The sequence below is a fragment of the Anser cygnoides genome, chromosome 11 (genome assembly GCF_040182565.1).
Source record: "Anser cygnoides isolate HZ-2024a breed goose chromosome 11, Taihu_goose_T2T_genome, whole genome shotgun sequence".
In the NCBI taxonomy this organism is placed as follows: Eukaryota; Metazoa; Chordata; class Aves; order Anseriformes; family Anatidae; genus Anser; species Anser cygnoides.
Genome location: NC_089883.1, coordinates 16664255 through 16688888, shown reverse-complemented (window position 1 = coordinate 16688888; position 24634 = coordinate 16664255). Strand labels below are relative to the sequence as shown.

General features: G+C 39.1%; 2 protein-coding genes across 4 annotated transcripts in view; one reads left to right on the top strand and one right to left on the bottom strand.

The window, feature by feature from the left end:
* The first annotated feature begins 86 nt into the window (after positions 1-86).
* FAN1 (FANCD2 and FANCI associated nuclease 1) lies at positions 87-18796 on the top strand. 3 transcript variants are annotated; one of them, XM_048060058.2, is made up of 14 exons: positions 87-214; positions 562-1995; positions 4605-4745; positions 5729-5924; positions 6770-7003; positions 7511-7642; positions 8763-8871; positions 9620-9739; positions 11225-11389; positions 12324-12492; positions 15024-15127; positions 16890-17084; positions 17454-17582; positions 18337-18796. In XM_048060058.2, the coding sequence occupies exons 2-14, from the start codon at positions 693-695 to the stop codon at positions 18472-18474; spliced, it is 3135 nt and encodes a 1044-aa protein (XP_047916015.2). In that variant the 5' UTR covers positions 87-214; positions 562-692; the 3' UTR covers positions 18475-18796. The 3 variants fall into 3 exon arrangements, with proteins under 3 accessions (XP_047916015.2, XP_066860044.1, XP_066860043.1); XM_067003942.1 differs by lacking the exon at positions 87-214 and adding an exon at positions 456-475; XM_067003943.1 differs by lacking the exon at positions 4605-4745.
* Positions 18797-19544: 748 nt separating this feature from the next.
* The window catches only part of MTMR10 (myotubularin related protein 10), a 38944-nt gene continuing 33854 nt past the window's right edge, over positions 19545-24634 (bottom strand). The window contains exon 16 of the mRNA XM_048060059.2: positions 19545-24139. Within this exon, the coding sequence (XP_047916016.2) occupies positions 23540-24139 (600 nt within the window). The 3' untranslated portion in view covers positions 19545-23539. The remainder of the gene's footprint in view (positions 24140-24634) is intronic.

The window sequence follows — 24634 nt, the reverse complement described above, 5'->3', positions numbered from 1 at the left end:
CCGTTAGAGGTCTGCTTTTACCACCCGCTTTGTCTTTGGACGGGGCCGCTGGGCGTGACTCCGCGCTCGGCTCCCCAGGCCTGCCGCCGCCATCGGCGCTGCGCTGCGCGGCCTGCACGGGGCGGCCCCGGGCCCTAGCGCCCGCCTCCCTCAGCGCCCCTCAGCGCTCCCGGGCCGGGCGGGGCGCGGCGGGGGTGGCTCGGCGACGGTGCCGGTACGTGAGGGAAGCCGGGGGAGCGGATGGGGGGCTGGGGGCGGCGGGGCCGTGCCCGCAGGGCAGAGCGGGCCCGGGAGATGCGGCGGCGGGGGCCGTGCCTCGGCGCCGTGAGGAGAAGGGCCCGGGCGGGCGGCGCGGTCTGACACGCGTGGGCACCGCGTGGCGCCTGCGAGGGGAGCTCAGCACCGGGAGTACCGGGCCTACGGGCAGCTGAGGGACGGGGGGCGTGAGCTGACTGGGCTACGGGCTTGCGTTCAGGTTTTTTCCCTTTACCTTTCATTTTCATTGCGTTTCGTATCTTAGAAAGTCTTTCGTGCAACTTTTTGTTTATTTTCGTCTTAAAGGGATGTCAGAGGATTGCAGATGGATAATGCAAAGCCGAGAGAAGTCTCTTTTTCCTTTTAAGTACTGCAGGATAAGGAAGTATGACCTGACTGAAGTTGCCCGTGCCATGTAAATGCTCTGAAGTTCCATAATGTCAGAAGCTAGGTCTTCAGAAAGTAAAAGATCCCGAGTAAGTTTGTCACTGAGTAAAAAGAAGAAAAAAAAAGAAACAGCAAAGAAAGTGGAAATTAAAGGAACACCATCTCTGCATTCAGAATCCTCCTCTATTATTTCATTTTTTAACAATGTTCCCCCTGCAAAAATTACCTGTCCCATGTGTGGGCAAATGGTACCAAGATATGGAATAAATGAGCACATGGATGCTGTGTGTCCAAGCAGCCACGGTGAGCTGGGTGGTGTTGATTCAACACTGAGCTCTGGAAAGGGTGAAGGTCCTCTGGGTGCAAATGTGGACAATAATTCCAGCCCATACTTCTCAAAAAACCTCTCAAATCTAAGACCAAGTCCTTCCAAAAGCAGTTCATTGAAAACAGAAGGGAGTGCGGCGCAACATATTAGCCCTTATTTTAGCAACAGTAGTTCAGACTGTAGCGTTCACAGTGAACCAAGGGATCAAACAGTTAAAATTGTCTCTTTGGGAAGCTTGTCATCTAAACTGTCCAGAAGACGTTGCGTCCAGGGAGGAAAACAGGTAGTATATAAAGAGATCGACTCGTCACCTCCAGCTGTTCACAAGATGTGCAAAAGTGCTGCAACACTGGATGATGCTGATGCTGAGATTTTTTCTGGGCATAGTTCTCAGAAAGAAAATGAGCTTGCTCAGGGAGAGCATGAGGAACAAAATCCTTCAAGAAAGGAATCTGAATTTCAAGAAGAAATAAACAAATGTAGTAGGGAAGACCTTATGGATGTTGTTCAGGTATCACTACCAGCTGTTAACAGCAAGAGATTACCATTTGGTACAAGGAACACCAAAACAGAAAGTAGATCTGAAGGTGTAATGCTTAATCCTGATAATTTTGAAACACATTTAGCCATTTATACTTCAGCAGAGCCGATCAGTAGTTTGGAGGTAAAGACTCAGCTTCACGCTCAACTTAGTCTGTCTTCCAAAATGGAAGTGAACTGTGGTACACAAAATTGCTTTGAAAAGGGTGATGTACAGGTACTTCCTGTGGAAGTTCATGAACACTTTAAGGATGACATTAATCATAATTTTTCAGAAACTGTGCAAAAGGTGGAGTTTCAAAATTCCATTGGTGACATTTTAGACAAAATAAATGAGGTTATCTCTGTTCCCAACACTCCTGGTCAACCATATTACCTCCAGAATTTTTTAGTGGTGTTGCGAGCAGTCTTGGAGAATGAAGATGATGTGAGACTATTTGATGATCAAGATATGAACATTATTACTAAGTTCTGCCAATTATCAGGTACCCTTCTATTTTTACATTCTCATGCTGTCTCTTGTAGAGAGAACTTACAGAGTTTTAAGTGAAGAGTACTATACCAGTGGGCAGTTCAGCTTGTTAAACTGCTTCATGGAAGAAACTCCTTTTTCTCAGGAGGTGTATCCCTCCAGTAGCTTCTTGTAGGTAAATTTTCCTAATGCTGCTTTAAGGGAAAGTAATAATAAATAGTAGAGATTGCATGAAATAAGGAGAGAATTAAAAATATACGATTGTGGTTATTTCTGTAGCTTAACTAGAAAAATAATTTTTTTTTTAGAATCTCAAATCAACTTGCTTCTGTGTTTAAACATCAATCCACAAAAAAAGACCATCAGTTAATACCAAACTTTTTATGGTTAATACATATGGAAATTCTGCAGAATGGGGTTATAAAGAGGCCTGTGCTATACACATAGATCTCAAAATAATAGTTCTGAAACCTAAGTTCTAAACTTAGGCATTTTCTGCAGTGATCACAATTAAAGTCTTACAGATTATATTGTACTAATTACATGCACTAACACTAAATACAAAAACTAATGCTAATACAAGTTATGAGTCTATCATAAGTAAGACAAGATTGTAACATAGGTCTGTATTTGTCAGGGGGCAGCTGCTCTGCAAGGGAAGATGAGCCAGCAGCCTGAGCGGGCAGCGGGGCAGGCAAGGTGCTGTGTCCCCTCCTCACCTGGGGGCGCAGACCCACGCTGCTGAGTGGGACCGGTGTCACACCGGCCAGCTGTGCTGCAGCAGTGGCGGGACTTGGGGCCAGCCCACAACAGCAGGGCAGGCACATGGTCAAGCCAGGAAGCCAAGCCAGTGAGGTGCCTGCTGGATGCCGGCACACCAGTGCATGGCTCAGGCAAGAGCCCAGGCCAACAGCCTGAGCAGCAGCACGGCTCCGAGTGGGTGGGGACGCCCTGGTCATGCTTCCCACAGCCCTTCCCTGCAGTCTGCCTGGTAGAGCCGTTTGGTGCACTCAGAGCCGTAAGAATATTAGTTAGCCTTCTCCACCTAAATGCATATACAGTGACATAAAGCTTGATAATACATTGCTTATGTTAGGGTAGTTAAAATCGGCGTATGTAAAGAAAGAACAATAAAAGCAACAAAAGTTTTTATTGGCTCATTTACATTCAAAGGAGATCTGAGAATAAGCTTACAGTTAGGTAGCTAGTGGATGTGGGCTTTAGCTACTTCAACCAATACTAGAAGAAAAAATCAGGATACAGCTTTCTTATTTCTACACCCCCTTCTCTTGATCAGTACTTGTACACTTGTTTCTCTTTCAATGAATTCAGGGTTCCTCTCTCACAGGAGTTCAGAATACAGAAAAAAAGTTATTGCAGAGTAGAGCTGACAAATCCATGTCTGCACTGACTGCTACAGTCACAAATAAAACACTCTCTCTTTGCAGGGTAGGAAAAACAATGATTCAGCTACGAGATGTGGTCGTATAGTATTAAGTCAATAGATAACGAGTTCTGGACAAGTGATGGATGTCTTTACCTTCAAGAAATCTTGGACAGAATACTTTAAAAGTTCAGGTAGATAAGATATCTATTCCACATTAGTAGTTTCTACCTAAGCAAGTATTGCCTCTCAGTTATAACAAGAAAAAGTACATGCTTAATGCTATAAAGTAAATAGCTTGAGCATAGGTATTCTCCAGTATTTCATTATTTTCTGATAAAAGTCTGCGATTCTTCCATGAGTTATGTATTAAGAAAGGAATGATATTTTAAAAAGAATTAAATTGGAAGTAGTCCTTCCTTCCTGCCTAGTTTTCTCAAAAGTGGGTGAGCAGCAAAAAGTGGATGGAGAGCATTGCCAATCACCAAACAGATAAATAAATTTGAAGTTAATGAGGGGTGAGATAGTTATTCAGAAGGGTGCTGAATGTAGTAAGAATAGCTAGGCAAATTTCAGCTAAGATTTAATAAGTTATTATTTGGTCAAATTGCAGCATTGCTAGTATTTTAAAAGTGTTTTTTAAAGTTACTTTAAGTGATGTCTTCCCTGACAAAAATCAAATCAACAGGAGCTTTATTCTTGTCTTCAATAAATATATTATTAAAATTAGGTTTTTATATCTTTGGTAAAAATCAGAATCCAAAGACTAGTACACTGAGAAGTGTTCTGTGATTCTGAAATCATTCCACCAAACTACAGCTTCTTTTGTTTCCTCAGCATCAAATGCTTATTGCTCAAGTATTAAAGAAAGCAGAAAGACCTATTTAAAGTCACACTATGCAGAGTTATAAATAAAATAAAGTTGTCATTACCTAGAAAATATTTCTTAAAGGGTGTGTCCAAAGAAAATTTCAGCAATGTTTGTTACCTACAAAATCCATGGTAATAGCTTCTATTACCTACAAAACTTAAGGATTCTAATGAGTAATGATTACTTTGAAAGGTAGGTTCTGTTGTTTTACCAAGTCTGTCTATAGAACACAAGCAGATTTAAAATGTGTTTTACAGGATATCTGCATCACAGTAATTTTTGTAGGTAAGGTAGTGAGTATGCATAGTACCGTGTTTTAGAATTTAATGTTTTTGTTTTCTTTCATTGTTTTAAATAAAATTTGCAGTTGGTGGGCAGAAGTTATATGTGAGACTTTTTCAACGCAAGCTGAACTGGTTAAAAGTGAACAAAATAGAGTACGGAGAGATAAGTTTGGATTTGTCACCAATAATTGAAGAACTGGTTGAAGCCAGATTTCTGCAGACAGGTATGGCCAGCATTAATAAGTATTAAAAGTATTATAAATAAAACGTATTGGGGCATGTTAGCATTTAATATACTACGTTCTTGTCTGTACATTGAGAAGAGAATTAGAGGAGCAGAATAACTCCAGGCTTCGGGTCGATGAGTCCTGTGTTATGTTACATTAATAACAGAAGCAGTTGGAGCAAAGTATGTTACAGGGAGAACAGAATAAATGTCAGTGCCACTGATGCACCAGTCAGCCTTACTTGCCCTCATCAGCCCCATCTCAGGCCGTGACCTGTGAGCTGTCTTGCCAGGTGAACCTGTCTTCAGCTCTGTCCCTGGCATGGTTTGGGAGACGGACCTCCAACCAAAGCTGCCAGTTGTTTCCAATCTTGCCTCTGGCCATGTACTGTGGATGGGTCTCAGACCTAAACTGTAGGCTTGTCTCTAGGTCTGGCTCATCTCTTAAATGGACCCTGGACCTGATTCACCATCTTGCCTTTTCTAGGGCTGCCAGTAGGCTCTGTTATCAGGACTTTTGATCTGCCTGTTCTCTTTGTTTACAGTGGGACTGTATATAAGGATGGTGAAGACACTGCCTGTGCTGTGCTCACATGTGACTCCTGGCTCATTTTCCCCCTGTGGAGCAGCCCCCACTCTTGCTGCTCCCTGGCAGTACATTTTTTTTGCCTTGGGAAGTTTCAGTCATCAGGAAGAGAGAAGTTTTTCTTGAGCAGCTGTTCTCGTAACTCAGCAAAATTTCTCTGTATTTGCTTTTTCTTTGAAGCTACAAAGGGATTACTTCTTATTATTCCATTCCTTCAGACTGGACCTTTGAAGATAATGAATTTCAAGCTGGACCAGCTAGCATCAATAATATACTTGGAAGAATCCAAATCATTAGATTAGTACTAGGTTATATGAATGTACTATACTTTGAACTGTTGATTGAATGTGTACGTATAGCACATAATGAATGTATGTGGATTATTTTACTTCTAGAATCTGAACTGGAAGACCTATGTGAAGGGCTGGATTTGCTTTCAGCCCCTGAGCTAAAAACATTAGCAAAGATCTTTCACTTGCCAAACCCGAACAGTCAGAAACAGCAACTTGTGGATGATTTTCAGAGATTGGCAAAACAACGTTCAGTCTTCAGCAGGAGTCAGGCTGGTATTGGGACAGTGATTTTAAAAAGGTACCTCTTAAGCTGTTTAAATCTATAGTTACGTTTTGCAGGTGAATGTAAGTTATGCTTTGAAAGACTCAACATGCCTTTAGAAGAGAGGAATGCATTTAGTAAATTAAAGTATAAAAAGTTGATTAGCCATATAAACTTCGGGAACGTACTGCTCTTTTCTGTAGTTGACAGCTGAAATATTAGTTGCCCCCTAAGATCAGAGAATATCTTGTTTAAATCTTTGCTGCTCTGTGGAGAAGTAGCAAAAATCTTGTCTTGTATGAAAGGGCTTGATGAAGTCCCAAAACCTAGGATTTCAAACTGTGATCTGTAAATATTGCCCCACCAGCTAACTACATCTTGTTTCATGTTAGTCCTGTCTGGCATAGCAACAGGAGTGGTTGCACCCAAAGGGCAGTTAGTTCCAATTTATTCTGCTTGTGGATGGTCCTTACACTTTTTGTTAGTTAATGCGATCCTTTGGCTTTTCACGATAGATTATGTGCATTATGTGGTTTCTCAAGCTGCTTCTTTCAGGGAAAATCTGAGAGAGTGGCTGGGCACTGGAATAGGCTCCCCAGGGAAGTGATCATAGCACCAAGCCTGCCAAAATTCAAGAAGTGTTTGGACACAGCTGTCAGACCTATAGTGTGATTTTTGGGTGGTCCTGTGTGGAGCCAGGAGTTGGACTTGATGATCCGTGTGGGTCCCTTCCAACTTGGGATGTTCTATGACTCTATGAAAATTAAGTTTATGCAGCAAATGGTGTGAAAATGAAAAAATTCTCATACTTCATTCATGATATTTGAATTTTATAACTGATGGGAAAAATAATTTTATAATCATTTTATTTGTCCTTACAGGGTGAAGGATCTAGCTGGAAGATCTGTCAGGGTCTGTAAAGGCCCTCGGGCTGTCTTTTCTCGAATCCTGCTGCTATTTTCACTTTCTGAGTCAATAGAGGATGAAGAAGCTGGTAGTGCTGGTCAAAGTCAGCTCTCCACAGTCCTTATGGTAAACATGGGGCGTATGGTATTCCCCAGTTACACTGTAAATAGGAAAATACAAATCTTCCAGGACAGAGAAGATCTTATCAGGTACGGGAAGCTTTGGCAGTTTGGAAATCTATTTTCTTCTAGAAAAGCTTTACTACAGTACTTGTATAGGCAAATAAGATATTCATCATGTAGAACTACAGATGTGAATAGGTAGAAGTGCACTTTTGCAGTGATTTAAGATGCAGTGTTTTGTCCAAGTAAGATTTGTAACTCACAGTGGCTTCTATTTTGAACTAAAATAGCATATTTGTTTGCTTGATGGTCATCTGCTGATGAAAGTTGCTTCTTACATTGCTGTGATTATTAGAGTGGAACCTAACAAAAGCAAAAATATGTTCTCCAGTTTATAAATGCTTTTAAATGCAATATATCCTGCTAGTATAAACTTTGCTGATCCTACAAGATTAAGAATAAAGTTGACTGCACGGTTCTATGTCTTTGGAGACTGGAAGGGAGTTTTTAGAAAGTACTGTATGGAGGAATTGATTTCTTTTAACTATAAATGCTTCTTGATCCTAAAGCAGTGATTACGTGTTTTTCCCATAGGTATGCAACTGCTGCTCATCTGTCAAATGATATAGCCACTGCAGTGGTAAATGGGAACTTGGAAGAAGCTAATCATCTCTATACATGTGCGAAAGAAACGTGGAATGAACTGAAAAATCACCCCTCTTTGAGGTAGTAAACTGGAAACGAGCACAGTGTTCATAAGTGCATTGTCTTACTTTTGGTACTGTTCCTTTTGAGAGAGGCTTATAGACTTGTGATATTATTCAAGCCTGATAAATTTAGAAACTTTAATGTTCTTGAAAGCTTTGAACTTCCTGGTTGTTTGTTTAGCTTTTAAGTGGTATCTGTGAAAAAGCCTTTTTTCTAAAGCCTTGGGAATGAATTGGTAGGCATGAATAAAGCACTAAAACACTTCTGTTCTACATGCCAATGCAGGAGAACAAGAGCCTTATTTTTCCCTCATCATAGTTTGTTTTTATGGCTTTTAGACAAATAGCAATCAGCAGAATTTAAAATTCACTGGGAACAAAAGAATGTTGCAAAGGTTATGGGAAAACATAGTGGGTTATTCATCTGTTGAAAATTCCAATTGTGTGTCATTCAGGAAACACCACTGAAGATCTGAGAACTGAAGTAATGTGTACAGTTTTTGAAGCATCCTTCACTGTTTTTTGTGTTAATTATTTTGTTCTCTGGTTTAATGATGCACTGAAAGTTAAAGTGTTAAGTTTGGCATTATATTCATTGTCATGGCAACTGATTTAAAGTAATGTTCATGGAGGGTTGCATGGAGTTCTAGTCCATTTCACACTGAAGGCAGTGGAAAAAACCTATTTAAATTTCAGTAATTTTTTGAAACATAGAGGTGCCTACCCCAAAGGCATTAATCTTCGTTTAGGGCAGGAAATGCTTGTTCCAGCCTTCTCCTTCTGTTCAGCTGAGTTTCTGAAGTTTGACTTATGAGAACAAGTTAGCAATAAGGAAACACGATGTAGTAATTTACTGCTTTGCATCTGATGCAGAACCTAATTCTTTTCTTGAAAACCAATATCTTGAATATCTTCTTTCAACCAATTTCTTGAAACCAAATAATGTTGCACAAATGCAGCTTACAATTGCTACCTCAGCTATATGGTTATCTTTGGGTTCTTGCCTTGCAGAACCCAATTCATATATAAGGCATTGCATGTTTTAAATGCTTTGATTCTAAGTATTCTTAGTAAGAGAATTTTTAAGGATTTAAATTGCCATCATTAAATGAATCTCCTGAGCTGCTCTTACCTTTCAGCTATCACAGAGTTCTACCTGAGTACCTGCGACGTTTCACAGTTGGCTGGGTATATACAAGAATACTTTCTCAAGGTGTTGAAATTTTGCAGAGACTTCACATGTACAAGGTAAGGTGAGGTGGTAAGGTGAACAGAAAAACATTTTTAATGTAGCTTTATGTATCATTTTTATTTCTGACCTGGCTGGAAAATGGTGATGTTTGCCATGACTTGCTACAGTTCTCTTAAGAGATTACTTTTAAGTATAAAGTGTCTTTTTTTTTTCTGTATGTTTTAGAAGGTTTTAAAGGAAACCCCATTTTTTTAGATTGTGTTGATTTATGCTTATGCTTTGCCATGTGTAATATGCCATAATATTGTTAACGAGACTCTATCATTATTTGAAGGTATCTTTGTTTCACAAGTTTGGTTTTTGCCTTTAAAAGTGGAAATCTTGGAAGAAAAGTCCTTTGTGAAATCTCCTGTCTCTTCAGCTGAGGAGCTAAGATCTCCAAAGTCCTCTGACTTTTATGTTAGATAAAGACATATTATTCTGAGAAAGACTGCCTCTGCAGAAAAGGAACAAGTAAAAATCAGGCCTTTTTCATATACAACAAGGAAGACAAAAAGGACAAAAATATTTTATTTTTATAGCTAAGCTTTAAGCTTACATAAAATTATCTCTTATTATCTTCGAGTTCCTAAGACATACACAGACAACTGAATACTTATGGTGCTGGAGTAAAAATGGGGTTTGAATTGTGCAAAGTTTTTACGGTACCAGCAATTAGAAGGGAAAATTATAAGCAATTTATATAATGGAACTTAAACTTTGTTTTCTAACTCAGTTAATAAAGATACATCCCTGTCACTACAGGAAGCGGTGAAGGAGCTGCAGACTCTTTTGTCTCAGGATGTGTATTGTACTGACAGCAGAGGGCGGTGGTGGGACCGTCTCGCTCTGAATTTACATCAGCACTTGAAAAACACTAAGAAGGTATCTATCATCACATTTGCATGCTGTATGGCTGGAAACACTGCAGGCATTGTCTGAAAACATTTTTTTAAATACATATTATTTCATGAAAAGAACATCTAGGTAGGCTCTTCTAAAAATGCATATGTTGGTAGAAATCCCAAGGTCGGGGAACCACTTTCTCCTAAGAAATATAATAATTTCTGCATATTGAGTGTACCTTCGTCCTTGGTTGACCTGCTTTTTTTGTTGTGTAGAAGAGGCTTGAGGGATTGTATAGAGTTACCAATCAGCAGCATCCTCTTCTGTTCTTCCTTATAAATATGCCTGATATCTGAGAAGCAGAGAAGTTACGTGCAGTAAATGCTTATGCTTCTGAACCCAAGTCATGAAGAGGCCATATCTGGAATAAAGAAACAAAACAGGAGGTGGTAGTTGTATCAGCTGTTTGTCTGAGGATTTGTAAATACAGGAAGATTATGTCCATTTTTCTTGTCTGTTACACACAAAGCAGAAATAATGTTAGTGACTGAAAATGAAACTGTAGGACAATTTATGTCACAGCAAAGTGGGACAAGGAGACTGAAAATCAACTTTTATCTAATAATTAAAGAAAGCCAATATAATTAAACACACCTGAGATATATGACTAATTTGGCAGTGAGGTGAATTGAGAAAAATTGAGGTGAAAAAAAATGATTTAAGTCCAGGAACAGTACCAGTTGTAGAGTTACTTAAAATTAGCTGAGAATAACTTTTTTTTTTCTTGCTGTTGCTTACTTGCCTCAGCAAGGCTATTGAGAATTGGGATTAAATGCTTGTACTTTCTGTTGTATTTAATTCTGTAACTCTGTTAATAGGAAATAATACCATAGGCTGTCTAGTGTCTGCAGTGTCTCTTCTGCATCTTGTAGCTTGACATAAGGCTATTTCTAGATTTTGAATTGGAAGTTGTACAAAGGAAGAGTCTCAGTCATTTATAAATTAGGACAAAATGCCGTTCCAAGTCACAGAAAGACAGTACATCACAACTGTAATTTGAATTATTATTTTTTTAATTCTACAATTAGCCCTGGATCTTCTTCAGTGCAGTCATGCATCGGTCTAAAAGTTGCTCTGCATGTGCATTCTTGTACAAATGATGTAGTCCTTCTGTTTCCATTTAAGTATTAAGAAACAGGCTTAAAAGTATTAAGCTTATTTACCTTACAGCTAACTTTTTTCTAGTCACTTACGTAGATTTTACACTCAGTCTTATATTGATCAGTACGAATGGATAGTAATTCCTTTTTAATGTACCAGTGCAATCAAAATTTTAATCCAGAAGACTTCCAATGCAAAATAATAGCTAGAACTTCATTACACATATAAGGAAGGCAGCCCTGTTTATGTGCTGGCTTTTCGCATTCACATTTTTGTGCTCCTTAAATATGTTAGTCCTGGTAAGAATACAAAGATTTGCATAGGTCTTTCTAAATCACTGCTCGTTATCTTGATCTTTGCTAGGCCATTGACTGCATTAGAAATGGACTGGCAGACCCATTTGTACGCACTGGGCATCGTCTTTCTCTCTACCAGCGGGCCCTTCGCATCAGAGACTCACCAAGCTGCAGGCAGTTCAGATGCCTGTTGCATGATCTGCCCGTCATAACTGTGGAGGATGTGACTCATGTAAGTAAAGATGCCGGGAGCTTCTGAGATATACAATCTCATGAAGTCTTTATCATTTTGACAAGAAGAAGTAATCTGGGAAACTGTCAGTATGTGCTATTCACCAAACTCTGTCTTACTTCTGCTCTAAGAAAGTGAAGACAAATGTGTTTCTACAACAAAAACCTCATGTACAAACTCCTTTTGTGCAAATCTGTTTATATCTAAACCCCATTAATTAATACCAGTAACACCCTCAGAACTTTTCTGTCAGAAGAGCCTGAGCAAGTCTGTGCATTGCCTCTGATGTCTTCAGGCATTCTGTGTGTAAGAAAAAGTAGTAGGATGATGTGAGCATTAGACTAATGGCACAAGAAAATGCAAGGGTTTCTTTTACAATCTTTTGGAGTTATGCACTCTAAATATACCCTGTGAAACTATGCAATATAGTGCACTTGCATCATATTGGAATGCCTTTTTTTTTTTTAAAAAAAAAAAAAACATTCTTTTCCCTGCAACAAAAAGATTTGTATGTGGGCAAAGTCAGAGCAGAGCCTTGTTCTCCCTCAGCCCTGTCACTGCATACCTCCCTACAGCCCTTCTTTTTTCAGGCCAGAATCTGTCTGTTCAGTTGTCTGTATTCTTTCATCTTGGTCTTGTATATGGAAATACTAACATTCCATTCTGCTCAGCATTTTTATGAGATTTTTTTTTTTTCTGAAAAATTTGCCAGTTTAGAAAAGCTGATTTGCCATTGAGAAATTAATCTTTTAACAGGATGGTTTCAAGGGAATTGCCAGCTAAATTTTACTCACTTGATTTTTGGAAGCAGTCAGGTTTTGGTTTAAGAAAACTGAAAAGAAGATCTGTATTTTTAGGAGGGCTTTGGATATCTAGGCTAAAGTTTTTTTTAAATGAGATACTAGGAAGTAACTAGATGTTTTAATGTGTTCAGGTTACAATCAAAGGAAAGATGTGTCCTCAAACGGGACTGGGAAAATCTGTGTTTCTAATGGAGGATGTTGGTGACGAAGAAAGAGGCGAAGACTTCAGTGTATCCACAGTCATGTGCTCAGTTGAGGAGCTTGCCTTAACTCATTACAGGCAGAATGGTTTTGATCAGGGTAACGTTAACTTTTTTTTTAATAAAGTAAGATAACTATTGGAGTAAATAACCAGTTTACTAAGCAGTTTAGTTAATTAAATAGACCAGTTTTCAGTCTGATTCTATTTCCTTTTGCAAAATGCTCTAATATGTATTTTCCAGCTGACCTTCTTCCTGGCCTTTAATTATTTGCTGCCTTCATGTACGAAAGGCAGTTTTGAAATGTATTAAGAAAAAAAAAGTGTTTCTTCTTTCACTCCTTAGAAAAATGCTTATTTTGGCTTTCTTATCAGTGAACAGCTATATATTTGTTAGGGGCAAAATGCTAGCACTGACATTCAAGAGAGTGTCATTAAGGAAGATACCTACTTTACAGGAAAGGTAAATAGATGTCCAGTGATTTTTGGTACTAGATGAACATGAGAACAGTATGTACCATAGCAAGACACTCAACAACTGCTTTTGAAAATGCTTGTTCATACATATGAACATAATGAAAGCTTTTTTTACTCAGCATATATATATACATGTTCATATAAATGACATCTAAAATTATATATGTTGTATGTATACATATATGACAAGATATACATATGTAGGTATATTCACAGTATGCATTTAAATGATACATATATTATACATAATATATAATAACACAAATGTTGCACTATACAACATATAATCATATATAATAAATATAATATCACATAATATATATTATATACTAAATACTATAATACATTCTATTTTACCATACTGCGGTATTAATATTATACTAAAAAAGATATTGCTTAACACATAATATATGTGATATATAATCCGTGTTAACTAAGTTATACAATGTATATGTAGTACACATATTTTATAGATATATAATAAATGGTAAAATAGTATAGCGTTTATAAAATATTAATTCATACGCATACAGAAATTATATATAATAAATATGTAAAAATGTAGTTATATATAAGAATTATTTAAGTAGTCTATTATTACATCATACTGTGCTATATTACGTATTATATACCTTATTAATAGATGTCATTATATAACGTAATATAAAATAAATTTAATTTTTTTTTATGTATATATACATATACATATATATTCAAACACATGCACATGTGTACACACACACACACACACAGATGGCCTTTAGATGTGATTGGAGCTGGCTGGAGTTCTTCATTGCTGCTCATATGGTGCTGTGATTTAGATTGGTGACCAGAACAGTGTTGATGATGATACACAAATATTTTAGCTATTGCTGAATAGTGCTAACACAGTCTAAAAGGTCGTTACTTGGAGACTGGCAGGGCCCTAGTCTGCTGGTGGTACCTGATTGCTTTTGCATCATGTTTGTTTTCCCTGTCACACAAAGTTGTCTTTTTCTCTGCCCATGAGGTTTTTCTTTTTTTTTCCCCACTCACTTTTCCCCTTCGATTCTCTCCCCCTTCCTGCTATCCTATATATATCTACAAGCCAGGGCCAACCCACATACATACATTTTTATATGTAAGTGATCATAGACTCATTTAGGTTGGAGAAAAACACTTAAGATTGAGTCCAACCATTACATAACACTACCAAGCCCACCACTGAACCATGTCCGTAAGTGCCACAACCACACATCTCTTAAGGACCTCCAAGGATGGGGACTCCACCACTATCCTGGGCAGCCTGTTCAGTGCCTAACCACCATTCTTTCCATGAAGAAATTCTTCCTGATAGCCAACCTAAAACCTCCCCGGTGCACCTTGTGGCCATTTCCTCACATCCTAACACTTGTCGCATGAGAAAGATGGGCTGCAGCCTCCTTTCAGGTAGTTGTAGAGTGATGAGGCCTCTCCTCAGCCTCCTGTTCTCCAGACCAAGCAGCCCCAGTTCCCGTGGCTGCTCCTCATAAATCCTGCCTTCTAGTCCCTCACCAGCTTCGTTGCTCTTCTCTGAATGCATTCCAGCAACTCAGTATCTTTTGTGTATTGAGGGGCCCAAAACTGAATGCAGTACTTCAGGTGTGGTCTCACCAGTGCCACATACAAGGGAACAATCACTTCAATTCCCTAGTCCTCCTGGCCACACTATTTTTGATGCAAGCCAGGATGTCACCGGCCTTCCCAGCCACACCACTGGCTCATGTTCATCTGGCTGTCGACCAGCACCCCCAGGTCCTTTTCTGCCAGGCAGGTTTCCAGCCACTCTTCCCTAGGCCTATCCTGCTGCATGGGGTTCCTATAAAAAGTGTATTAAAAAATTGTTAACGTTAGAAAAGTAAGCCTTATTGTAACAGGGCATGGTAATTTAATCTTATCCTGTAAATGAAGGCAACTAGCCTGGAATGGAAGGCATTAGCAAACCGTTTGAATAATAAAACATATTTATAACTTTTTGCTGCAATGTTAATATATACTAATTTCAGCTGCGTATAAACCAGACATAGCATGTTCCTGGTTTGGATCATGCTGATTTAGTAGCTCTTCATATGCAGTTGCTGTAGAAATCAACGATGTTTCCATTTTTATGACTGAAATATTTGTATTTGCTCTTAAGGTATTCATGGCGAAGGGTCAACATTTATCACACTGTATGGCATTCTAATGTGGGATATTGTTTACATGGATGACATACCTGATGTCTTCAGAAATTCCTATCAGGTACTTTTAAAAGTTTTTTTTTTTGTTAATTTCTTTACCCATATTGCTCTAGGATTTGTAGCTGTGTTAACAATCTTATTCCGGATTGGATTCACATTTTATTCTGAGGGACTTTTCAGAAAGGTTTTGGCATTGCTTATTTTATGCTGTTACATGGGGCTTGTTGCTAATGGGCTCCTCAGTAACTAATAACCATGTAAGACTGGATTGACTGTCAGGTAGGGTAGGATTCAGCTGGTTAAATGCAGATGTCCAATATCTGAACTCACTGGTTGAAGGGTCATTTAAGGGTAGGAATACTGCTATTCCATAGTATATAGGTCACATCATAGTTCATAGTATATAGTTCACATCATTTGAAGCTGACACACTCTGTTAAAAAGAGCCAATTTCTTTTCAGTAGCCTTTAAAGGGAAATCACATTGTAAAGCTCAAGTTCGTTTACACCCCACCCCCATCCACTCAGCCCGAACATGTTCATGTTTTGGGCTAATCCTTTTTTTTTTTTTTAATAAACAAGCAAACAACAATACACCCTCCATCCCCAACAGCTCTGTCATGAAGCTTAATGATTAAAGGTGAATTTGTGGCTTTTATATAGATGCTTTACAGACTACAAATTACAAACACTTTTAATAATTCCAGCTAGAAAACTTGATCATGTAGTGACATTTGCTAAGAAAACTCTAAAGAGCTATAATCTCAGAAGAAGAAAAATGTTGGGCTTTTTACAGTCCTACAACATCTTTCTTCTACCTTAATCGTTGCTTCTAATTGGAACCCTATCCAAGAGGTAGAACAGCTGGTGTGGTCCTCCTCCCTAAGCAGATGTATTATTTGTACTGTATGACGTTACAGATTGATATCAGTATAAGTTACCTTAGGCAGAAATTTCCTTGTATTTTAAAGGTGTGGCATGCAGGGCTTTCTTTATTATTATTTCTTTTTATTTTCTTTAAAAAAAACACAACACACCTTGCATGTGCTCTTGAGCTTGCTCATTACAAGCACATTTGTAGCTCATTTGCTTATTAGTTGTTGTTGTTAGCGAGATTTTACTTATTAACACAGAGCAAAGATATCGTAAGCCTTAGGCATGAAAGCTGAAGGCTCACACAGACAGTCCTACGCTGCATTTCCCGGAATTAGCTGTGGCAGCAGTTTGTGTAAGGAGGGCTGAAATTTGATATTCTCTAAGTGCTCTGCATCTGATCTTGAAAAGCTAGAATGGCACTCATCTACTTGCCTGCCATTTTTACCCATGTTCAAAATCAAATAATAGCTATAAGGACTTTTTATACTGTGATGGGTTCAGAGATCTCCGTAAGTCTCTTCGCTTTTAGGCGGCTTGATTAATATTCCCCAGTTTTACCACTGCTTTGTTCCCCCTGCCCCTATACTGTTTCACCGTAGCTGAGCAGTCTTGATCCTGATAACAAATTCTAACTCATTACTGCTTGGCACATTAGAGAGCACTATTTTGTTTTCTGCTAATTAAAGGAACCTCTGACCAGAGTTCAAAAAAACCCAGCATGGGCTAAGATGTGGCCAGCGTTTGCTGCACTGACATCAATTGTTAAAATATATGCAGCTCTTTTCCTGTTTAATAGGGGCTTATGTAATGGATATGTTTACATTCAGTTGTCTCAGTCTGAGTGACTTGGTAGCTCAGATGAAGAAAAGTACAAAGTAGGGCATTGTCATTCTTGGAATCGCTGCTTTGCTGGCAGGTCCTCAGAGCTGTATTTACCTTGTCATACAGACATTCCCCCTGGATTTATACACTGACAGCTTCTATGAGAACAGGAGGGATGTCATTGAGGCCAGACTCCAGCAGCTTCATGCATCTTCCTCAGAGACTCTGGCAAAGTTGATTGCTGACATCTGGACTACTCAGGAGGGAAAAGCAGCAGCACTGGTTAGCTGGGGACGTTTTGTTTCCCTCCAGCAAGTTCAGGTAAATAACTGCTGTCCAGAGCGGGTGCGCCGCTTCATCAGGCTCACTGTTAACTCACACACAGGGTCATGGTGTGCTCACAGTTTGTGCTGAGGCACTGAGTCCAGACTCACTGGGAGGGAGGAATTACATGGGGACTTCAGCACACTTCTCGCTAGTCCCATGTGCTGTTACCCTTTTCTGATATGGCCACTTCTCCTGCAACAGTAGTTGGGAACACAGAGGGGAAATTGCTGCAGATAACATCTAAATTGCTCATTGCTTGTGACTAAATAAGACACTGAGACTGGCCATGGAATATTCTTATGAGGATTGAGAAATGCCTGTGCAAGAAATTAAAAAGGTCAACTGCCTAAATTTCTCTTCCAGAGCCTTGTCTCTTGCCTTGGAGGAATGTTTCTGAGTGGTGTTTTTAGGCGACTTTCCAAAGATCTGCGCCATTGCAGAGGGGGACTGCCTGACCTGGTTGTGTGGAGTACTCACAGTAATCACTATAAGGTATTGTGTGCAGCAAATAGTGGTTGATTGCTTTTCCGTTATTTTATCACTTATTTTGGTGTGGTCTTAATGGTGTAAGAACCAGCAAGAGGTGGCTAGGTATTGTTATAGAATAGATCTTTTTGGTTAAATTTACTGTAAGGCAATTGTTTAGCAAGCACTCAAGCAGCCATACAGAATTCAGACTGTTGTTGGAAAGGAGTGCTAAAGTCACCGCTTACTTACACAAAAACTTGAATATATGAGCTAACTACAGAACTCTCTACTACAAAAATTGAGTAAACAGTCATGGTTTGTGTCTTGCATCATAGTGAAATAGTTGCTAGAAGACTATTGCACATAGCTGTTGGAGCATCTTGTTATGCATTTATAAACCACAGCTGAACAGCAGAAATCAGTTCACTAAAACAGCTGAGGTAATGTATTTTCAGTTGTTGTCAGTATAAGCTGGCACTGTGTTACCAGACGTGAATGACAGATAAGGTTGTAGATGATTGGGCTTTGAATATGTGGTCCCTTCATTCACCAGTTCCTCTGGCTGTGTTTTGGTGGGTGATTACTACATAAAATTTCATTCTTACAGTTAGGGACCTGGGTTAATCATTTAGTGCCCACTGGTCATATGTCGTGTAAATCTGTATTACTTATGTTGCAAATAACAGCCATAAAGTAATTCTTCCATTAGTCTGTTGGAATGAATGATTTTTCAGTTCCTCCACATAAGACACACTGTTAATCAATCATTTCTTTCTAGCTGGTGGAAGTGAAAGGTCCCAACGATCGCCTGTCCCACAAGCAGATAATCTGGCTGAGTGAACTGAAGAAGCTGGGTGCCACAGTAGAAGTTTGTCATGTGCAAGCAGTTGGAGCTAAGAGTAAACGCCTCAGTTGACAAGAGATGTCTTGCTCACACGGGTAACTTGGGTGTTTTAAAGGAAATGGCACAACACACACACTATTGGCTGCTGCTTATTTAAAATATTGTCTTCTAAACTCTGGCTTCTTGGAGCACAAAACATTCTAAATAGTTTGAAAAAACTTCATGATTTAATGTACGTCACTTGTGTTCAGAAGAACATAGCCTCTCTCTTGTATACACAATTCATAATTTAATCTGTGGAAGGTAATCTTTGCCCAGTGAAGACAAACAAACAGCTACAGTCACATTTGTACCAATGAGAACACTCTCTACAATAAAAAATGTGGGGCATCAAGGTCTGATCGTTTTGTCTTGGTAGCCTGAGTTCATTCATTATGTTGTGCAGGCTTCATGCTCACGTCCTCTCCAGGATGTCAGGACCAGCAAGGGTCTCCATTTGTCCCTACTTTGTATTCTGTATTTCAATTTCTCATTTTAATATAAAAAAATGGTCAAAATGATGGCATAGAGTAAGGTATAGGTTTTTTTTTTAATGCTATTTTAATTTGCTGCTATAACTGAAAGGACAGCTTGCTTAATCGTTCCTTGTGCCTCACACATGTGTTATCTGCAATGCGTTGTCTGCAAAAAGGGGAAGTGTTTCTGGTAGTAGATAGGAGTTGGTATGTGCCAAGCTTGCAGCACTCATTTGCACATCACTCATTATAGTGAGTTTTGCCCTACATAAATGGACATGTATGCTCCTTCACAAATAAGTGAGTCAATTGAAATGGAACCAAAAGCCAAGTCATTTTTTTAAGACATGAAAAATTCAGTGGGTCTGTCTCAATTTTAACATGTAGCCAACATCTTGTCTCTGGAGTCTTCATTCTCAGACCAAGTTTGTCTGATAACAGATATTCTGTCTATCATACAAATAGCAGACACCTTAATAGAATGTAGTGAGAAATTAAGATCAGCTGCACTTTTTTTTTTTTCTTAATCATCTTTCTTACAGCACAGTGTCCCTGCTTTTCCTGGGGGAAAAAAAACAAACACACGTTTTTGTTTCATTAGAGGAAGTGAAAGAAAGCCACCTGAAGTTCACTGTGGAAAGGTATGAACTTTTATTTAGTCTAATTTACTTCACATTCACAATTCAGCATCAGGATTTTATTATCTTCCTGGCACTGCTATTTTACTCAGTAAATCATTATCAGGCACAAAGGTTTTAGTTTCAGTTGAAATAGTGAACTCTAAGCCATCACAGCAACAGTATTAGAAACCTACTGCCTAGAGCAATTTGAGGTACAGATTTCTGTCTCTTATGGTGGAGGCAAATTTAAGATCTCATCCTTTGCTTAACTGTTGGTTAGAAATTTTTTGGTTTTAATGTTTCTTTCTGTCTGAGCGTAAGCCAAAACCTTTGCCCCACTTGCTACATCTTCATTAAAAATACAAGGCAGTTAATAGCAAAGTGGTATTGCAGGCAGGTGCACATTAAACACATGTGCAGGCCTGGGTATCTGTATACACACAAACACACACTTTTCAATGCATTACAGGAATGAAAGGAATTTCTTTGATACATGGCAGTAAATGGGGAATAAAGTTGTACCACCATGATTACTAAATCTACAGTAATCTCTACCTAGCAGTAATTAGTGATACTGGAGGTACACTGGAGGTACACGTTAACCATATCAACCAGCATTTTGTATTTTCCCCCTGCATGGTTTACAGTGTAGTTACAAAAAAAAAAATCATGATTATAACAGCCAGTAACAGCCAAAATAGTGCACATATTTTTTTTTAGAAACAGACAGAAAAGATGAGCTTCTTGGTAGTTTTTCAATTCTGGTAGCATCAAAATGGCATTAACAGTTTAGTATGTTGAAACGGTGAACAGAATTATAATTTGAAAACGTGTACATATATACACACACATATATACACTTGTATGTCAGTATTTTGTACACAGAAGTTAAAGATAAGTACTCACACCCCAAAAATGCTTCTGAAAGCTATTAAAGACATTTAGAGCAGTCCCTACTGACAATAAGGCAACTGTGTAGAGTGGGAAATATTTTAAAATTAACTTCTAGTACCTGTGTTTAAAAAGTAAAACAAAAAATCTGTTTAACTTAAGGGGAAGAAACAGCATTCAGAGGCATGCATGCGCGCACACACACACAGTAGTTTGTTCATGGGCAAGGCCCATGCAAACGCAAGGAAGCAGAACCTTGTCTGTATTTTTTGGGACACATGGATAGGCCGCCTTCCTCCCTGCGCCCCCTTAGCCATGTATTAAGGGAGTCCCCACCGCTCCTTCCCCATGCTTATCACCATCCCAGCCTTCGTCTGCCTAACTCCCCTTTTTGAACTTCATGAAATTACTTTTCAAGTCTGTTTGGCAAATAGGCATTTAGAAAGGTTTTATTTTAAAGGCATATTATTTTTAATGCTCCCCCCCACACTATATATATATATATAATATAAAGTACAAAAACCATCTGCAGCATCTGTACACATCTTAGAACTGAAATGTAAAAATTTCTGAAATCTCCTTACAAAGAAGTCAATCCTGTTTAAATATAGTACCCATTTTTCCCTAAAGGGTACTAGCTTAACGTTATTTTTTTTTTATTCCACCAGCTGCCTGTGTGGAGTGATTTATTTACACATTTTTGGTACCTTTAAACCAAACAAAGTTTTACCTTTAAGGAAAAAAAAAAGCATATTTTAAACTGTAATTTAATAGAGAGGAAGAACTGGTACCAAAATACACTAAGCACACAGGTTGAAGTCTTTTATGTCAAGTATCAGGCCAGGGAAAGCAGTAAGCTAGTTTAAAAAAAATACAAAAGCAAACTAATACAAACATTTGAATAATGAATTGAACAGGTTAGTTGACTGCTCCAACAAGCTCGTAAATAAACAGAACTAGTTTGTGGACCATATAACATGCTCAAACCATCTTGCAGCATAATTAGGCAATTGAGGTGAATACACGTTTTTTCCTCACAACCAGTTGACCAGAAACAATCTGGCATTATGTCATAACATGCATGTGTGCACACGCGTGCACACACACACACCGCTTCTTTGCATAACAACAGGTTTTGGGGGGTTTGGTTAGTTAAAAAAAGGAAGTCTTTTCTTTCTCCTCTCGTATCAGCTAACCTTTAAAATGAAACTGCCCACCTATCCCCACCAGACCAAACACAGTGTGAGAACGCAGCATACCCAGTGTTCAACAGCTTTGCAGTTTGGATAATTTTCAGCCTGCAGAAAATACGGTCCTGTATGCACCAGACTTTCTAGCACAAAGTTGGCACTTGTAATACATGAGCAATCTTAGACATCCAAAACCCTTATTATTGTGATACAGGCTGCGCTGAGGACCAGTGTTTGGTTTTACAGACAAATGAACAGCTCCAAATCCTATTCCCCTGCCTTTTTTTTTTTCACTACAATATACTGGGTACGAACATCATAACCCTTTTTTTTCCATAACTGAGAATAGCTTCATACAAGGCCTTCAGAGCCTTAACTTGCGAGTTTGTGCCTGAAGAGAGGCTCGGCATCAGTTTAACAGCTTTTGCATTTTACACAGAAATCAGTTAGTATAAAAGGAAGACTCACTGTTAAAAGAAGGTACTCAACAGAAGCATTCTCTTGTTCTCCACCAATGCCTTAACCTGTGAGAATGACACACCACTATCCCCCTCCGCCCCAGGGCACTTCACACTCATTTTTCTCCCTAAGAAACTTGAGGGTTTTTTCACACAGCATCTGACAGTGAGTGGCATTTAAAAGGTTTAAGAGCAGTGAGGAAGCTGCTGCATTAGGCAGAGGGAGGCTGTTGGATTTAATTCCCTCAAGCTGTGCTTGTCCATTGCACTGTCCGCATGTGCTAGGAGTACATAAAAAAGAAGGCACTGCTAACCACTCTTCTTCCAGCCCTGTTTATAAGTGACAACAGCAACAGCACCCCTTGTTGATTTAGCCACTAAGAGCACAGCCTCATTTCTGGAACCCTGCAGGGCTTAAGTATGAATTCTGCTGAAAGCTACTTCATCCTGAAACAGAGCGATGAGAGGGCTTGGCGGGGATCCAGACCTGTGCAGGGATATAATGGTGAGTATTTCCGGTGCTTAAAGAAAAAAATGAGGCTCTTCTGAAACTTAAAAATGAGCTTAAACTTTGAGAGGAAAAAAAAACTACCGTCTCCTAAGCCAGCCGTCTGTTATTCCAGAAATGGGGAGGGAAAGGCAGAAGATGGAACCAGAACTTAGCGGAACAGTCGACTAGAAAGGCCAGGGGTGGATGGGTGGGTAGCTGCATCAGAGTAAATCCTGCTACTGTTTCCTCCCGATTAAAGGCACTTCTAAAGCTACTATGATACCATATGTACAGTAAATGTTTTAAGGTTAACAGTGCATTGTCCTGAAGTTGATTCCTATAGCCTAAAGTCAAGCTCATGACAAAGAGCACAAATCTGACTGGTTGTTAATGGATGTGTTTTGGGGAGAGAAAGAAAAGGGAACACTCCCCCCACGGATGCACGTATGTAGGGTGATCAGGTCACAGAACATTAGTACACATGTATGTTTGTACATATTCTTCCTGAAAAGGAAATGTGATGAAGTAGTTTGTTCCCAGATTTAAGTTGTCAGTTTGTGTCCGCTGCATCTAACTACTTTGATTTGTCAGTCTGTTTGACACAAAGTCACTTCAGTCACTATCTGGGACAACAGGTATTTCAAACAACCCTCAATAATGGACTACACCAAGCCTTTCAATTAGCATTAGCATTCATTACAAATGCTCAATCGTATATAGTGAGCCAAACCCCCAAAATATAGAATGAATTAGGAACCAGAAACCAAACAAGACACGTAGATGAGAACTACTGAAGACAAAATTGTGCGATTTGAAGCACGACTCGCTTTGCTTTTAAATATTTGTGCAAAACTTACGAAATTGTTGTATATAAAATTATTACAGCTTTCAATGCTGCATTTAGCAGTGTTAAATTAGAAAAGACAAAATTATACGCTATGTTCTCCCCAAGCCTTTAAATCATCACATCATCTTAGTCTTCGTTTGCAAGAGTCTCAGTGGATAGCCAGATTTTGGCACCACTTAAAAATTTACTTAAAGGTGTTCCCAGAATGCTCCGTCTGCACAGGTTCCCTACAGGTGAAAACGGGAAAGAAGAGGAGAGAAAGTCTGGGGCCCCAGTGGTGTCGTTTAAACCATTTGCTCTGAAGTACATTCTGCTGTGATCCAGTTCTGAGCAGTTACCTTGCAAAGAAGAGTTGCTTTTGTACTGTCGGAGGTTCCGGTTTAACATGTCCACTTCATCTGCCAGCAAAGAAACTTTATGAAAAGCAGTGATGAAGCCACCATGATTAATCTGGGCCTCAGGAACCCAGCGGAAGTAGCACAGTTTCCAGAGTTTTATTTGTGTTCCAGAGATATGGGGTAAAATTACACTGTGCAAATCAACAGGCTTCGTAAACCAGTCTCTGAAGTACTGTTCCATACTGTTACTCTGACTCTCTGTTTGCTGTAGAAAGTCTGGTTTCAGTTTTAGTATCAGAGAGTTTCTTCTTGGAAGGAACTCCTGGTCACTGATGATTCCATTTTTTAATGCAGGGGGGACACCTCGCAAAGTTGAGCTGTAGTTTTTCTGCAGAAAATAAATACAGGTAACTTTATGCTCATTTCAACAGCAGATTTCCTTAAGCTTCTGTGGTGCCTCATCCAGATAATGATGTGACATTTAAACAGTTGTACACTCATGAGTCACCACTGCATGGCTCACAGAGCAAACAATGTGGCTACTTAAGGCCTTTAAAAAGAAATACCTATGTTTTCTAGACTTTCTAGAGCAATGAATGATTGAATTAATCAGTATTCACTGACAATTTTGACAGCTCTAAGGAAGAGAAAGGGGCATGTCACCACTTTAACACAGGTGAAATAACGGAGCTGTCGGCAGCAAGCTCAGGCATATCCAAGAATGCCCTGGAATGCAAGGTTCAACAATTGCAGTCTTTGCATCTATAGAAATCCATTTTAGTAATTTTTCTTTAGGCTGTGAAGGTAAGAGAACACTCCTATCGCTAAAGCAAGGGTGTAAAACACCACATAACTCTACGTTTTTAAGCATTAACATCATATA

What these genes read in the sequence shown, in the direction of transcription:
- FAN1 (XM_048060058.2), top strand. Translation starts at nt 693, where the DNA reads ATGTCAGAAGCTAGGTCTTCAGAAAGTAAAAGATCCCGAGTAAGTTTG. An exon ending in GCAGAATGGTTTTGATCAGG is followed by an intron (nt 12,493 to 15,023) that starts GTAACGTTAACT and finishes TTTGCTCTTAAG; the next exon opens with GTATTCATGGCGAAGGGTCA. An exon ending in CTCACAGTAATCACTATAAG is followed by an intron (nt 17,583 to 18,336) that starts GTATTGTGTGCA and finishes ATTTCTTTCTAG; the next exon opens with CTGGTGGAAGTGAAAGGTCC.